The 18,462-nt window shown below is 39.7% G+C and overlaps 1 protein-coding gene across 10 annotated transcripts in view; it reads left to right on the top strand.

Annotated features, from left to right (window-relative positions):
• palm3 (paralemmin 3) overlaps window positions 1-17,537 on the top strand; it is a 31,462-nt gene extending 13,925 nt beyond the window's left edge. The window contains exons 2-9 of one of the 10 annotated variants that reach the window (XM_005936425.2): window positions 5,144-5,201; window positions 7,542-7,594; window positions 8,093-8,173; window positions 11,271-11,398; window positions 12,015-12,087; window positions 13,980-14,004; window positions 14,585-14,635; window positions 15,726-17,537. In XM_005936425.2, the coding sequence (XP_005936487.1) occupies window positions 7,550-7,594; window positions 8,093-8,173; window positions 11,271-11,398; window positions 12,015-12,087; window positions 13,980-14,004; window positions 14,585-14,635; window positions 15,726-16,690 (1,368 nt within the window). In that variant the 5' untranslated portion in view covers window positions 5,144-5,201; window positions 7,542-7,549 and the 3' untranslated portion in view covers window positions 16,691-17,537. The other 9 variants (XM_042226433.1, XM_042226432.1, XM_042226434.1 and 6 more) reach the window with 9 other exon arrangements.
• The last annotated feature ends 925 nt before the right edge of the window (window positions 17,538-18,462 follow it).

Here is an 18,462-nt window from a genome sequence, read left to right on the forward strand (position 1 = left end):
ACACATGCACTTGTGAGTGTATTACCTGACAGGATCCTATTGATCCCGCTGAATCTTTTTCACTGCTGTAAAACTTAAGAGACCAAATGAGAGCAAAGAGATTTGCTCCTTGGAGGTGCTTTTGTTCCATCACTGTCTCCTCTCTCAACACTGTTTAGTCAGATTGTCAGTGCATTAAACTCACTTTAGTCTTAGCCACTGGAACATGTCTTTTGATATCCTCCTGCAGTGAGTCCTTTGATGCTTTCAAGCAAATGCGTTCCCTTGTGATGACTTGTGCAAGCTTACTGTTCGCATCTGCAAAGGTAACCCTCTGATAAATCTGAGATTCGTAGGTGGATGATTTTCTCTGCGCTTTTATGTTCACAAATTGTTTTATCCTCTTTGTTACGTAGATGCTAGGTTGTAGTTGGAGTTATGAAGTGGATAAATGACTTGGAGTGGCTCTGTGATGTCTGCTGTTGATTCTGATAATCCTCAACATGCTCCAGTGTCTACTACACTGTTAGCTCTGTGATTTAGAATGCACACACAAATTGCACATTAAACTTTTTTTTTTTGTGATCTGTGCGCAGACACACACACACACGCGCGCGTGCACACACACACAGAGCAGTGGAATGTGGTGTTTTCATTTCCCTGGCCTGGACTGTCAATCAGAGGATGTTGGCCGTGTGCTTTTGAGACAGAACGATCCAAGCTACACAAATTCCACTCATACCACCCACTCATGTACAGCACACACACACACACACATTACCCACATAAACACACCTTCCCACTGCGTGTCAGATTTATTTCCATCTAGATATGCAGGATGTCCATCTCCAATAAGTAATTTCTGCTGCTGGGTCTGCAAAGCAACCAAAAGTCAATAGCTGATGAAAAAGCACTTTACTACAGTTTGCTCTGTCCATCCCTCAAGCTAAAGAATAATTGCTTCTTTGACTGACTCGTCTCCAAATGAAGTTCAGTCTGCTAATTTGTTTTACAGTAAGTTTGCAGGCTCTTTAAATCTGCCTCTTCCTGAGCAAGAGCCGGTGACGAAAGCAGAGGATGCATCGGTTCAGAGATCAGGGTCGGTGAGATTGCACGCTCTCCTGCCGAAGGATGATGTTTTCGCTCTTCCTGTTCCCAAGCACTTTGGTGGAAGGATATTTTGAACTTGCGGTGGCCTTGAAATACTTTGTCTGTCTCTCTTTGTTTCACAGATTAGAAAATGTGAAACTTTCCAGATTGAACTTTTAGTCCCAGTGTGTTTTTGAACCTTTTTTTTTTTTTTGCTCCTGTCATCTTTGACTATTCCTTTCTGCAGTTTAAATGCTACAGTTGAAGACTCTATTCCCCAAGGCTGAAAAGAACTACAGCAATACTGAAAAGAAACACAAATAGGACATTTAGAAGCAATATTGTAAATGAGCCTCAAGCTGATGCAATAAACTTTATACTTGATTTCAGCGTATGAGGTTTGCTTTTATGAAAGAAAAAAAGCTAACATTGTTAGTACTTAGGTAAGCTTATAGTAATTGAGGACACACGATACCGCACACTTATCTGCTCCCCACTCCTCTCAGTCGGCACCTTCTTTTATATTATTTTTATTTTTTTGATCTCCCATCTCCATCCCCACATCTCTTCAAAGCCCCTTTCACATAGTCATACATTGCCATTATGCATTTTTAAGTGATTATTGTTGCCTTTAAGCCTGTAACAGAGCCAGTCACAGAGCTGAATCAACATCTGTGTGAAACAGGGAGCCAGCATAGCAGGACGCCATCCTGCACACCTACACTGCTGTGTTAGTCGTCAACCCTCTTTGTTTGCTTCGGGTTGAACCAGGAAAAGCAGTTTAATGAGGGGGTATTCTTAGCGTCATTATAGGATGAACTGTGAAAGGAGCTTTAAAAAAAATGGAGCAGAAACTTGCGGTGCTGGCCACCCTGCTTCTCTGTATTTCTGTCAGCAGCATGATTTCATCCTCACCCACAATCAAAATGTAAATGGGTGGCCTTTCAGTGACTCCCTCTCCTCACCGTCCTCCCCTATAATCTCAGTTTTTGACTAAATTGATGCAATTTCCCCACAATATATTTAGGGTGTTATAGTGCTCCTGTTTAAGCCAGTTGTTCATCACAGGAGCTTTGTCAGTCATTTATCCCAATGTAGCAATGTCTGGACTCAAAGTGCACCATGTCACAATCTTGCTAGTCTCATACCAAAAGTTCAGTTTCCATGCTTCACTGCAGTTGCTGCTCTCATGTTTGAGTCATTTATTATTTTTAAATAAGGTTCTGAGCTCAGAAACATCCTTTAGATTTCTATGACACCCATGTAGCAAGCTTATAGACATTGCATCTTTCCTACCATTATAGGTTGTATTCCACCTAATAGAGACCAACATGAGGCATTGATGCATGTGATGACTGCCTATCAGGTAACACTGACTGTGCTGATTGCATCCCACGCAGACTCTTTAGAGACTTTCTTTTTAAAGTGGTTTTTGTGGTATTTTCTCAGACTTTTCTTTACATTCGCCCTGTGATTTAGCTGAACATCAAAGTTTGTAGGGAAGTTGTTCTGGTCTTTTGATTAAGTACCTTGCCTTTTAGAAATAACACTACCCAACTTTCCCATTTTTCAGTCTCATATGCAGTCAATTGTGCACTCCCCGTCGGTGTGGATCAGAGAACAGCACAAACTGCGAGCTGTAATTCTATAATACTTGTAGTTTGCATTGCAGACACCCTACTGTTCCTCCATCTGTTCCCACAGAGCTAATGTCACTACACAAGCACTTGGTATACAGACTTCATGACTCCCCACTAGGCAAATATACATTTTTACATACACATGCATGCACGGCAAATATGCACCACATTCTTTTGCAACGGGGCAGGAGGAATGTTTGTAAAGAAACCCTGCTGGGGTAATGCTGAATGACGGTGACGCAACTCGACTTCCTCAGCCTTCCAATGAACACATCAATTAACAGTTCATTGAAGTGTCCAAGAAGGGCCAACAGGCTGATGCAAGTCAGCGTGAATCGGTCAACTGGCGCTAAGCAAATGTATGGTTGCATCCCTTGAAGCTGCCATTTATTTCTGATAGTGGATAGTTGACCCTTACATTTCTCAAGAGAGATCTTTTCTATACCAGCCATTTTTATATGTCACAGAGGGGAAAGCACTACAACATCTAGAACTTTGAAAAACAAAGTTATTGATGGCTGAATTCTGCTCTTCAACCTGTCCTTGTATTGTTTATGTTGGCCCACATTCACACTGCTTTGGCTCACTGGCAAAATGGTTATTGTTAACGATATCTCAGCATTGCTAGACACACACAGACTACTGTGTGTGACTGTGTGTGTGTGTGTCTGTGTGTGTGGTAGAGGGTCATACCACTGAGAGCAGATAGCTTCAATTGGCAAGCTTTGTGTTCGACGCAAATTACAGCATTCAAAACCAAATCTGGTTTAATGGAACTGATCTAAGCTGGCATGTAGCAGGTGTTACAGGTGAAGCATTATCTGTAATTAAATGCTGTAGTGGCAAAACTATGATTATGACCACATGACTTAATTGCCGCTGTCTGCTTCTGGGATGTATTGGATTTAGGCCAAATTAACAAAGGCCCTGAAGTCCCACACATTTATGCGCTGCTGGGCTTTCTTAATGCCAGAATATGATTGTGGGAGTCGTGTTAATATTCACAGTTGAGGTGAAAAGATTCATAGTTTAAAAAAAAGATTTCATATTCATATGACTCCTAATTTGGGGGGGGTGTTGACTTGACTTTTCAGTTTGTACTTGGATGGTCTGCATTCGAGTGTCAATGAGAACGGGATAAAGATTAGCACCTCCAAGTCTGAAGCCGTGGTTATCAGTCAGAAAAGGATGGATTACCCAGTTAGGGGTTGGTAATAAGTAGCTCTACCAAGTGGAGGAGTATCGGTATCTTGGTCATAAGTGAGTAGAACTGGAGACTGAAAATTGGTTTGGTGTTAGCAGTGATGTGGACGTTGTAGCTGTGGTGAAGTGAAGCTGTTGATTTACTGGTCGATCTATGTCCCTACATTCACCTATGGCCATGAGCTCTGGGTGAGACTGAAAGATTGAGATAATAGATACAAGTGGCAGAAATGAGTTTCCTCCCAAAGGTGGCAGGGTGTCCCTTAGAGACATGGTGAAGAGCTTGGTCATTCAAGAGGGGTTCAAGCCAATATCCCCCATGTGGAGGTTCAAGCATCTGACTAGGATGATTCCTGGCCACCTCCTGCGTGAGATGCTTCAGGCATTTCCTACCAGGAGGAGGCCCAGGGGCAGACCCAGGACTTGCTGGAGAGATTATGCCTCTCAGCCTGCTTGGAAAAACCTTTGGTGTCCTCCTGGAAGAGATGGCAAGGGAGGAGGAAGTCAGGTTGTTTCTGCTTAGACTGCTGTCCCCACAAATCAGATTTTTGTTTTTGTTTTACCATTTCTATCTATTCTAATATGACCTACACATCTTCCCATCATGCACATCGTGCTGTTTTTTATCCTTTTAAAATATGCTTGTAGCGCATTTGCTTTAAGGTTCTAGAGTTAGACAGTGTCAGTGGATTTGATTTGGAGCTGTATTAACAAAATTGACTTAGCTTGACTGATTGGTTTTGAAATGCTCCTCACCAGAGGGCATGGAAATCAGTTCTCCAGATGTTGGATGTTTTTCTTTGCGCCACTTCCAGGCTTTTAAAATTCCAGATTACAAATTTATTCTTTGGTTTAGCTGCAAACCCACTGACCTGAGTTTGATGACAATCAGGATCTGTTCTTCTAAATCCTTTGTTTTCTCTCTGCCTCTTTGTGTTACAGGTCAGTCACATTGACAATAAGTCGCAGTGACAATAAGAAATCACAATCCCTAAGCAGTTGTTACATTTGCACATGTCACCTCTGTCCCCTTACATCTTTTCCGTTTCTGTAGCTTCAGCCAGCTTGACTTTCCTAGTCTCTTAACTTTTTGACTTTGTCAGCCTTCCCTTCTCTACCCTCTTGTATCATGTCTAATTATCGAAGTCTGTGCATCTACAGGGAGCTCCTCAATACCTCCTCATCAAAGCTCTTGTTTGTGTTTGCTTGTTTATCTCTGGCTGCTATTCTAGGCGCTCTCCTGGAGCCCTGATGAGACACAAGCCGCCGCTCCCCACGGAGGGTTATACTGTAAGCTGTCACTGCACCTTCAGTCATTCAAAACCCTGGCACAATAAGATTTTGTCTCTTTCTACCTCTTTTGCTCTTTTGCTCTTGAAGGCTGCATTCTATGTTGTCTCTGTATATATAGCATATGTATATACTTTCCCATGTCTTTCTGCTGATGCTTTTACTTTGTGCACATTTTAGAGAACGGCAGAATAATGAGAGCCATGCTGGAGGTTGTGTCCTCATCAAAATTTTTCTCTTTCCTCCTTTTTTCCATCTTTCTCTGTTTCCCCTCTCCATACAAAGTGCATGCACATTTTCATATATTTTATTTGAGTCCCGCTCCCCCTCCACCACCACTACCTTCCCCACTCCTGGAGGGTGCCAAAAGGAATCCTTCAGGTGTTGGTAAGAGAAAGTTTCTTGCTATGATAAGCCCTGAAAAATCTACCATATTTTAGGAGCAACATAAGCTAAAGTGCTAGGTTGCCTTCTGGGAAGAAAGAAAAGAGACCTGATTTGCAATGTGCGTGTATCAGGATGGGGAGGGCATTTTGGGGAAAAACAAGCAATGTGTCCAAGAGTTGATGTGTCAAGGCTTATTCTGGCAGCTTCTTTAATTTTATTGAATTTGATGTGCCAGGATAAAGTTTTATTTTAGTCTCAAATCTGGCATCATCTCTGAAATGTAACCTTCCTGTTGGTGTGCTTATTACCATCTTTATGAGGTTTTACAGGTTATGCATCTGGAAAGTGTTTTGCGAGGGCATGTTGTGCATTGGTAAGCACATATTTTGCGCTTCAAAGTGCTGTGATGGCGATTAGCAGCAGTAGTTGTGACAGCGTGGCATTTGGTATAGAAACGGCTCCCTGCATTAGTCAGATCTGTCCCAATGTGACATCTCAGTTACCCTGGTGGCTAAATGTTTACTGGTGTAGGACAGCACTCCTAGCATACCACACAGGATTGACAGTGACAAGCAAAATGTTGCTGTCATTGTGTGGGGTAAAAACCCCCAAAAACTTCAATTTCCAATAACTGTTTTAATTATGTTTCCTATATTTTTATGGAACCTAGTCAGTGCTGAATTACATGCGGGTCAGAAATACATGTTGTTTTTCTCCTAGGAAGTTAACTTTATTTTTAAATTTTATTTTAAGAGTTTCACTCTGTGGAGAGCAAAATATGGAGAGTTATGGCTTGTGATGGCAGGAAGTCGGTAATGACTGAGTTGCCGTGAGCTGGTTGCTATGTGTGGCTCTGCTCCTAGTTTGGGGTAACTCAAATATTATCCCACAGAGTGTCAGCTGCAAGGGAAAACAAATATTGTCTGTGCTTATCTTCTTGCAGATGCCTGAGGCTGCGTCATGACAAAAACAAAAAGCTTAATGGGGGTACTGGAAAGACATTTTGGGGGGATGATCGTGAGTCATATTGGGTATACATAGTAATGCTAGTCCAGCTGCATACTTCACAAATAGCAAAGGCTAAATTCCTGCCTTTGATTTTTGATACCGCTCATTAGCTGCCGCTGTCCTCTGATGTAGAGACTCAACTGCACTCCGAGAGTTGGGGACCAATGCAGAAATGTTGTTTGATTCTCATCTTTATACACTCTTCAAACCAGTGTTTCTCAACTGGGGGTACTAGAACCCCTAGTGTTAGTCTAAATAGAGCTGAGGGTTCTTATGATTTTTATGTTAATTTAAAACCTATCAGTTATGTATGTTTTTTAAACAAAACTGTTGTAAGTTGATATAAAAATGTTTGACAAGCCACATTTTTATGTTCAGTATTTCTGTTTCCGATGCACTTTGTAACTGTCATTAAGCCAGTTTCTAAACCAGACAGAGGAAGAAAAACAATGTTACAACACAGCAAAAATAAAGTCATCAAAATACTGTTTATCACTAACTTAGTGATGGATTTAAACAGCTAATGAGTAGTATTTTAAGTCTTTTTTTATGTTCAATGACACATATTATGCAGGCGTCTTCTTTTTTTCTACTAGAAAATGCTTTGAGCTGCTCGGGCTTACTTCCCTTAGAGAAGACAATTCAAAGGAGGAACATTATTGAGAAAAGTTTGAAAAAAGTTTATGAAATACTGCTTCAGGCAAGAGACGTTTTTTGCAAGAACACAAAAACCTCGTCAAAAACTGCATAACATGGACATCTCAACAAAAGGAAACACATAATAGGAATCCAGAGCATTCATCCAAAATAAGTGCTGAAGCTCATTCTCTCAATTCAGTGAATGTGGTACATTTTGAGCATAAATGCATCCAGCTGACTCGCCTCATATTTGTTTAACCTCTGATCTTTAACCTTTGCTCCTATCCCGTCTTGTTTTTGTCCCAGGTGCCGAGATGGATGAGGCTGAGAAATACAAACAGCGCATTGAGGCCATCGCTGTGAGTCCACACACACACACACACACACACACGCACACACGCACACACACACGCACACACGCACACACACACACATTTATCTGCATACACAGAAAAAAAGAGGGTGAAGAGAGCGTGCTCTTAGAGCTGTCCTTAACTCTTAAATATTTTAATGAGTGTGCTGCGTGCTGAGCCAGTCTGTCCCCGGTCCCACGAAAACAACACCAGTTTGCCAGGCAACAGCTGCTTTGAGCGTTATGTAAAATAGAGTACACCTAATGTTCACAGTGACAGTGTCCTATGACATGATGGGTGGTTAGATAGGTGTCCTCATTTCACTTCTCCTCTCCATTAACTTCTTCATGGCTGCTTCTCACCTTTCTTTATTTCTGATGTGTTATTTACTCTTCCAAATCATCTTCCTGCTGCCTCTCTTCATTTCTACTAAACTCTCTAAGTATGTCCATATTTATTCTCTTTCCTTGCCATATTTCGCATTCCTCCACTTCTTTTTTGTAGGAGAAGCGTCGGTTGCAGGAAGAGCAGGACAGATCCAGAAGAGAGAAGGAGGATGAGAAGCTCAGACTACGGCAGTTCAAGGTCTGACACACACGTATTCAGGATGAGCTAACCTGTCTCATTCATTTACACACTTACTCACACAGAGAGACACAGCCTTAATTTCACTCAGCTAAAATCCTCCGTAGGCTCATTCCAGCTCATTCCAGCTTGTTAACAAGCAGATTGCCTCCAAATTTATTTCCTTTTCACATTCAGTATCTCACACATAGACACACGGATGAGCTGTAAGTACAGACTTGCACATTTCCTCGCCCTGTCACTCTCTCACAAGGTTAGCGGCAAGCCTTCCTTTGTTGAAATCAGTTTTTATGTGTGTGTTTACACACTCACATAGTTACAGAGCTGCTCTATTGTTTTCACATCATTTCCACACTGGTGTTCCAACTTCCTACTCCACTGTGTTATGCTGCCCTGGAGCACATTCCTCAAATTTTGTGAAATTTGTGCAGAAAGTGTTTGTGTGCATGCAGGTATGCATGTGTGTGCCAGTATAAATCCTGTAGCAGAATATTGTGTGTGCCTGTGAATTTGTGCAGAGTGGTCCAAATGTGCGTTTTTGAGATCAAAAGTCTATTTGCAAGAGGCTTCAGCGATTAATCTTACATGATTGTATTGCCGTCTCGCAGGAGTTATTATCGTTACAGCTTTTAGCACATTCATTAGCTTTGACATTGACTCTAACCTCTGGTTAGATGCAAGGATTTGATAAGTGGGAGCAGCAGCTTATATGCAGTTCCTGACCTGCAGAGAAGTTTAGAGGGGCCTGCCTAGCTAGCCAAAGGCACAGGGAGGGAAACAGAGCTAGGCTTGTCCAGCACAGCAGGAGAAAACACAGAGATGGTATTGTGACGTTTACTTTTGAGTAGGAAACTACTGGCCAACGGTGGCCAGATTATGAACACATGGGCCAATAATCTGAAACAGAGCGGTTTCTGAGAAGATTGCAGACATCGCCTTGTATTACAGAGTGAGAGATATCACTTTTACAAGATTTATATCACATTGAGCACTGTGATAGAGCTCACCCGGTGTCAGCTGGAATTGATTTGACCAGACATTTTAATAGAGAGACATGACACTCAATAGAAACCTATGCCTTCTATATGCCATGCTTTATTTCGAGGTAAGGTTTGAGCAGTTTATCAGATATGTGCTTTTAAATTAAGGTTATTTGATGTAATGCTTCGATTAACTGCACAAGCAGGTGCCTGGAGACATGTTAAGCAGAGATTTACAAGTTGCAATTTTCTTGGCCAACTGGGATTTCCTTTATAATATGGTAATATTGACTTTTGCCAATTTCAGAATATACAGTACATGTCAACAAAATCTGTTTATTATCATAACATTATCAAATGTTAGTTTTTGTATTAAAACAAGATTACATTTTAAATGTCCCCAAACTGCATTAAATATATTAGCTCAAGTGTTAATGAAATATTACGGCACTGTTTTCCTGTTTTATTATACTGCCACCTGCAGTTAGTTCAGAGGCCTTGAGTTTCAGTTAAACGTCTGTTGCTGGTAGCAACCACTACTAGCAATATGCTAACTCGGTTCCATAACCTAACAGCACAGTAAGAGTAACCTAACAGTAAGCTAGCTTAACTCTATTGCTTTCACTACGTTCCAGATATAACTTATCTAACCTTGCTGAACCACTATCTGTAGGTATTTCATTTTCTGAAGCTGTTTTATTAATATTCTTGTAGTCTATTAATTTCTACTAGCCCAGGTTAGCCTCGTGCTAAATAGGCTAGTAGCGATGTGCTAACTGTCATTTGTTAAACTTTCTGACTTTGCTGTTAAACTTATATGTGGACTGCTGTAGTATAATATAATCACATTAGTAAGAATATTTTTATTTAATATTTCATATCTATATGTATACAAAACATAATAAATCAGAATAATAAAAAAAATAAAAGACAGAAGATAAATATAAATTCATACAGCTCTGTTCCCCTGTGCTAACAAATAGCAAAAAAAAGTCTCTTGGTTTCTGGCCAATCCACCAAATGAAATACTCAACAAATGCAAAAATAAAATATCACAGAGCTTTTCAAACCTGTCAATAATTTGACTGTTTGGATACCATGTTTTCTTTAAAAATCATGCTAAATCCAGTAGTACAATATTAGAAAGCTTTTCAACTTCACTGATTCAAACATATGTCCCAAGTCACATTTATTTGTTTTCATCATTTTATTACCATACCTTCGAAGTAAAAGTTGTGAAGCATCTAAAAGATCTTCCTACAGAGTTATTAGTTGTGCGCACACCTCTTGTGTCAGGTCTTGTGTTGGTAGCTTAAGGTGGCAGAAGAGTTGAAATTATATACAGTGTGTTGATTGTGTGCCTAGACAATAGACGGTCTGTTTTTTTTTAAAGGATGTAGTCACCATGATTTCAGCTGCTGGTTTGTCCTGTTACGAAACCTGACCACTTTATTGTGGGATTTTGAAATTAGACACGATGGATACGAAGCTGCATGTTTACTGGCTAACCACTTGTGAGTGACATATTGTTAACTAATCAGCAGTACCCTTTATAATCCTCCTGTCTGAGTCTTAAAATTACTATAATTTATAAAATGAATAATGTTCCATTTAATGTGACCTGTAACAGTGTTTGAGTCCAGTAAAGTCATCAGGAAAGTGTTTACTGAGGTCAAAGACCGAGGGGGCAGAGGGCTGTTTTCCCATAAACCTCTATGCAACGATAAGTCTTGGAGCCACGTCCCTTTTTTATTATGTCTGTGGTGTAGACTGTGTTTCATGGATGGTTTGGCAAAGTGAATATCATTAGACACACAATGATAATGCTGAGAGTCTTAAAATACAGGAGAAAACATGAAAAAACTGAGTGTTGGCAGGCCTCCAGTGCTGCTAATAAGCTAGTTTACCTATTGATTTGCAGTGCTGCTTAAACATATGACTGAAAATGATCTGAGATATAATCAGGATATATATAAAATATTTGCAGTCTATTTCTCCATATTATAACCCTCTAAACCCTTCAGTAATATAATTACATTAATGAACTACAATACTAATGAAAGTTGGTTCACTGTTTTTCCCCCTTCATCTCCTTCACCCCTTCTTTGTTCCTGTAGAGGAAGTCGCTGAGAGAGCAGTGGTTAATGGAAGGAGCTCCCTTATCCCCAACTTCTCTGGACGCTGAGAGCCTTCACTCACCTCCATGGAGTGCCCAGGCCCAGCATATGGAAGAGCACATTGAAAAGTATATCCACAGTTTGTGGGATTTTGTGTGTGTGCATCTGTGTGTTAGTGCTAGAAGACAAGGAAGACATTTTGTGTTTGTCTGAGACAGTTAGCAAAGCAGAGAATGAGAGAAGTGTCACAATTCAGTTGTTTTTGCATAGTTGAAACTTCATGTATATTGCAGAATACCCTCTTCTGTTTCAGTCTTCTAATAGTTTTCTTCTCTTTTTTTGCTTTTTTGTACATAATGTATTCTTTGGCAAAACTGAATTTTAATCCTGCCAGTACTGAACTCACGCAGAGAAGGAGCCACACACGAAGAGATTTTTCTGAACTGTAGTGCACAAAGTTGTCAAAGCTCTGAAAATTACAAAGATCCCACTCTAATTATTCCAAAGGTCCACAGCTTTGTATCACTTTCCTATAAGTTTTCCAGCACATGTTGTACATGACCTTTGAGGAAATGTAAACTAAATTTTTGGGGAAAAGTGCTTGTAGTAGTGATGCCTACTATTATTCAGTTAGGGTAATGTAATATTTACCCAAGTTCTTTTAGACCTTACCCAGTATGAGGATGTTGTTATCATAGGATTGATTGTGTTTGTTCTTTCTTTGTACGTTTGTGTCCATCTCAGGTCGCAGTCAGAGAATAAGCAGTTGGCAGACGAGCAAGAAAAGCTGGAGCAAAGGACAGAGGATGGTGAAACGGTGCGGTAGTTGTGTGCTCACACACACTCACACTCACCCACTCACCCAGTCACTATGTGGACACAAAAGGGGTTGGTATATGTGTTGAACAAGCTTGCTCCATCATCTTCCATTAAGCAGAAAATTTCCCACAACCTCTGTCTGTGGCTTTTTGCCATGCATAATGCATTCCACTCTTAATGTACCTTTGATGTAGCACCTCTTGTTCAAAAGCAGGAACTTCATAAATGCAAGCAACCCCGTTATGTAAACAATACGGCATTAGATCCTCTCTTGAATTATTGTTTTAGCTCAAGCCAAGGCCGTGTATGTGTACTTCACGTCCGAAGGCCTTTATAGTCGGACAAAAGTTGTCTGTCCTCGTCTACTGCCTGCTCCAGGGTCTTTTAGTAAAGTTTGTCATACTTGTATATCTTAACCTTGGCTTTTGGAGCTCAACTAAAATCAGTAGGAGACGTAAACAGAAGATTCCACTTTTAATAGGTTTTACAGCCTATTAGCCATGCTGGCTGTGATAGAGGAACCTTTGAATGCTTGACCTTATCTTCTGTGAAAATTAAATGTTTTAAACAAGCTCAGCCAATAAGGCTTTGATTTTAGTGGGCCAGACTGGGAGTGAGTGAAAGGTACAGTACATCTGATAGACCAAATTCACATTTTTCTTCACTTCTTGCGTGTTTGATGTGGTTAAGTACTTTAGATGGGGTCAACTTTCACCGGTTACAGCAAAACCACATAAATTTTGCTCATCAGCTGCAGCAGCAGCTTGTTTATAGGGAGCTGGCAAAATAAATTGTGTCGAACGCTAAATCTAAAGGAGGAGGACTGGGACGTAGCTTATTAATGACTCATCCAGCAAACATAAAATCATTATCTCAGTGCAAATCATCAGCTAGTCTCTCCATCCATGTTACATCAGCATGATTACGTTGGCCAAAAACATCTGAACAGACAGCGGTGCTGTGCTAGCTTTACACTGATTGAGTGGTGCTGACTAACACAGCAGGGGTGAAAGCTCAAGCCACAGCAACAAGTAGATAAGTTAGTCAGTATGTGAATAAATGCCATTAACACTGCAATCATTCTGCAAGCACATTCACACACCACAGAAAATAATATGTGGTGACCTTTAAAAAAAACTCAAGTTACAAAATAAAAAAACTAAAATAACACGACACACAAAATGGTGACATGAAAAACTTAATTCTACAGACAATCTACATATATAAAACAGCTACTGTGACTTCACCCACTGACTTTAAACAGCATAAACTTCAGCATTACAGTTACTGCCACGTTTAGATTTTTTGGATAAGAAGTGACTGTATTTGGATATGAGGCTGTAGAGCGAAGTTTTAGGCTAAAATGCCAAAATTTCAGTCACTAAAAGTGGAGAATGAGCTTCTTGGATGGTCTGCAATTAGGTAATTGCATTAGAAATGCCCCAAAGGGCATCAACATCACAATAACGGTTGAGAGAGTCAGTGACTCGAATTAGCAGAGGTGACGCCAGCAGGCAGCTGCTGGCTACAGCCACAGTCTGTTCAGAAATAAAGCTTCATTTCTTTCTTTCACGCTATTGTGGTTGTTGCTTTTTTAATGTTTGTATTTTATGACAGAGCATTGACTTTAAGTACACTTAAAATGTGCATCATCTTTTTTTGGCTGCTCCCTTTAGTGGTTGCCATAGCGGATCATCTGTCTCAATCTCATCAGATCTCACCCATTTGAAGGGGGAAGTTTAGTCAGTTTAGATCAGTTTAAACTGCACTTGTCTTAACTGATTATAGTGTTGGGTAGAAATTAGCAAACTTTATAAAGTCAACACTTCACAATGTCACCATTTGAGTACAATACATTTCATTTGTCCCCTGTTCCTTTTTACCCAACAGGTAAAAATGTTACATGCTGGAGATGGTAAGTAGATGAACATCTCTTTGGGAATTAAGAAATGTAAAAATTTGGTGCTTTGCTTTTCATTGTCTTTTTAATCAAAGAAAGTGATAAATTCAGTAAATCAACCCTGAAAAATAGTTTAAATTCATAGAGAATTTGTATGTATAAATGTAGAGTGAGATATTGCTGTCATCCATCTGCCTGCTTCACTTAACACTCACATGGTATTCTGTCCAAAGCCTTTTAATGTGTGCGTGCACACTTTTCTGGCACCTACCAACTATCAGTCAACAGCTGCGCTACTAATTCCGCTTTTACTTAATTGCATCAGTCCATACTGATTAGATTTCATTTCTTTAATTGAAATTAAAGAAATGAAATCTTCTCTTTCTTTACTTGCAATGGATTGTGAATGGATGCCATCCTATAGAAAACAATAACGTTATTTAGTCAGGACATGACAGCTTATCCAAAGCACAGGTGTAATAACTGATGCACTACACCTTATACTGTAAATTCTGGTTAATTATTGCTCCATCATGTTCAACATGCTCAAGTTACACATTACATGTCTATTAATAACTAATTATTTTGTCCTTAGAAGTGGTCAGTGATGTTGCACAGAATGGAGAAAGCAATTCAACTGGATCAGGTGGGCATAGGACATTCACCTCAACAGAATATCATCCAGAAACATCCAGGCTTTTATTAAAATCTCCGTCATCATCCTGAGCCTGATAAAATCTTATCCTTTCTCTGTCCTTCCTCTTGTTAATTCTTATCTAATCACCAGCTTGTGCTGACCCTGTTTATCTCACCTCAAAGACCACGTAATTCCCTGCAGATGTGCTTGTCTATATGAGTTGTATACACTGATAGAAATTTGCATTATAAAGGACAGAGTGGCACACGCGTACCTATGCTGTACTGGAAGATCATATATTCTGTTATGAATAATTACACATGTTGGATAAGGGTTTGAATTTAAATATATGCTAATAGAAACCTAAGTGCATAACTTGCATTTTTATAGTTCAGCAGGTTCATGGACATGTCCGTTGGGATGCTACTCAAGCTGTTAAAGTAGACAAAAGAGTTGGTGAAATGTAATCAACCCATCCATTTATATTGAAATCATCCAGTGCCTAAAACTTTCTTGTCCAGACTGCAGAATTTAAATGGCTTCAAAAACATTAGTTGGCATACTGTATCTAGTTTAAGTCCAGTCCTTTTTCCATTCTCGTGTGTCCAACTCTTTATAAAGCTAGTACTTCTTTACCTCATGGCCGAGCCTAAAAGGTTTAGCATATATTAATTTTTTTACTATTTGATATATACACATGAACTATTTCAACATCAGCTAAAAAATATATCTATATTATTATTATTTTTCTTTTTTAATGTATTTTTAGCTGATGTTGAAATGGTCAATATCTTCTGCTTCATTCAAATGGATACCTCTCTTCATTAGTATGCACTTCATGGAGCAGGTCAATAATTTTTCCATCTAATGGATCATTCATGGATAGAAAACCGTTTGGTTAAATGTTGCACATGAATTGGCTGCACCGAGCTAATGATGTAAAAAGCAACCTCTAACTGTATTGAAAAGCTGCTTCTACACCAGCCATTATGAATGTTTATAATCAATGTAAAAGGTTCAGTTCAATATTGATGAATGAAGAACATTTTTTAACGAATTTTGTTGACCTTTATTGATATGTATTTGTTGGTTTCTTCAGAAACAAGTGAAAGTGATACGGAGATATACCAAGAGGCACCACTGGATGAAAATGGAGTCATTGTAACCAATGGTGTGGAAAACACTGAAGTTAGTGCTTCAGATGAAAATAATCAGTCACTCACTAATGGGCCAACCAGTGATGTTAGTGTGGAGATGGGAAAGAATTTGGATGTTTCTGAGGAAGATCCAGTCAAGGTTCCAAATACCAATGTTAAAGAAGAGGAGGAAGAAGAAGGGACTCTGGTGATGAGAGCAGAATGCATCTTCATCACAGATGATGGGGATGATGTTTCTGGAGAGGTTGTGCCGCAGGCAGATCAACAGGAGTCCGTGCAGTCAGACCAGATCCTTCTGCCAAATCCAGAAGCAGAAGCCAGCAAAGAGGGAGGGGAGGCTGCAGAGGAGGATGTACAAACAGAAACTTTTACAGAGCCAGAGAGTGAGCCATTGGGAGACATAGATGATAGCATAAAGGCAAATCCAGGTGAAGATGAAGATAGAGATGTAAAAACTGAGGGCCAGGACAACGAATTGAAAGATCCAGCCTGTGTGCAGTCGCAGTCCCTAATCAGTCCTCCAGAGAGCACTGTGGTGGCTTTGTTGCCTGTCTATACTGAGGCACAACCTTCTAATCTTAGTCCCAATCTACAGGTTCAAGCTGAAGAATCAGCAGCAGTACCAGAGGAAACTGAGGCAGCATCAAAAGCACAAGAGGCTACCTGTCTTACTGATCAGTTCCAGGAGGTGCCTCTGGCTGATGCCCAAGAAAACCAAAGAACAGAGGCAGGGTCTGGGGAACAGGAACCCCTTCTGTTGAATGCCAAAGCCCCCAGCACCATGGTAGAGCCAGCAGGCGCTGACAGCCCAGCCAATGCAGAGGCACAGAGCCCAAACGCAGGTAACCAGGGAGATGCAGCTGAGTCAAACAAACCCAAAAAATGCGACTGCTGCTCTGTCATGTAAATGCCCTGTGTGTACATGCATTTACTCTCAACCTCTTCACTCTGCCAGTATCCTTCAGCCTGTGCATTGGCTGCTCAGTTCATAACAATTACTTCCCTCATCTCTTTGTTTTGTGCATCCATCCATTTTTTTTTTAATAAGAATGCCTGGAAGCTGCTTCCCTTTCCTCCACTGTCCACTGCCAACATTCCTAGTATTCCTCTTGAAATTTCCTCATCCCCAGTCTCAAGCTTTGATGCTGCAACAGGAAGTGTGCTCGCTCCAACATGAGGAGAGGAATCATATGGACTGAACTAGTTTTAAAGTGGAACTACAGTTTTAAAAAGAAAAACCAAACAGGTTTTTTTTGGGACACACTGTTTTGAGTTTGATAAAATTCTCTTCAGAGAACAAAAATGATTTCATGTATTTTACATTATTTGCTGAAGTCATTTTGTAGTTTTAAAAATCTGAGTTGTAACTGGAAAATTGCAATGTTATGGAAAGGTTCATAAATTTCTGGAGATATTCTGTTTTACTGACTTGAAGCAGGACTGTTATCGCTTTAGGCTTTTCAATAAATGTTTTTAATCCCACTACAGTAGCCTAAACAGGTTTAACCAACTGACTATTTGGTTAAATTGTGTCATTTATAAACAGTGTGCTTCATTGATAGTTAAAAAAATATTACCTAAAAGTATGATACATATGGGTTTTTAAAAAAAAAAATCTTAACATGGAAGGCCTGGAATTCCTGAGATGACTCTGTTACAAATGTACATACTGTATACAGAAAGCGTGTATAATTTTTTTTTTTTTTGAAATGATTTAATGATTAAACTGTCATTTGCAATACTCTTCTTAACATTACTTGGTCTGCATTCAGAGTTTTTGTTCTTCCAATAGTGGATTTGTCCCAAAACATCATCCATGCTTCATGCAAAAGAAATGCAAAAGCGACTGTATTACATTTTTTCTCTGTTCATGGTTTTTTATCTAGTTATATAGACAGCACTAGGAAACAGAATTTAAGATTCAGATTGAGAAATCCCAAGACACAAAACTTAACTTTGCATGTATTACTACATGCAGTTTACTTTTAGATTGTATTTATTGGTTTTTATTTTGGACATACTGCTTAGAAAAAGATATGTTAAAGCATTGAAAGGTGAATCATGAGTGCACACTGGACCAGTCTTCCAAATGTATGCACATGAAGCTTTTTATTATGAAAGAAATAAGGGAACTAGTCATCACCTTTTGGCAGTAGCTGGTGTTCCCTTCAACATGTCTCACTGCATGCACTTCTCCCAGGTCTTGGGATAGTCCAATGGATAACAGCAGGGTCTTCTTATTGACCAGACTAAAGCTGGAGTCTTTGGAGAAAGGACTGCAGCATGTCCTCGAACTGAAAAGAAGTCCTGCTGAGCTGAGAGCTCCCAGAATCTCTGCTCCATCTGACAACAAAGACATTTCAAAAAGTTATTGCATGGGGATCCTGTACCTCTCTAAACTAGGTTGAAACATCACTGTGCAGATTGGCTGTGCATGGATACATTTGTCCAAGCTATAAATTACATATTTACAAATTTGTTATTATAGCCAACCCTTTCTTTCAACACCAAGATTAAGTCTACACGCTTATTTCTTTCAATTTAAGATTTCTTTCATTTATTATTGTAGCATTTCTTTATCATGTATGGTCATTTTATACAGAGATATTTCAGTGATTAAATGTGCAGTTTAAAGTCTTCACACTGGCAGAAGGCAAAGTTTCACTGGTCCGGCCCACA

Source organism: Haplochromis burtoni, unplaced genomic scaffold, assembly GCF_018398535.1.
Source record: "Haplochromis burtoni strain Fernald_Lab_line unplaced genomic scaffold, NCSU_Asbu1 Contig_212, whole genome shotgun sequence".
Lineage (NCBI taxonomy): Eukaryota > Metazoa > Chordata > Actinopteri > Cichliformes > Cichlidae > Haplochromis > Haplochromis burtoni.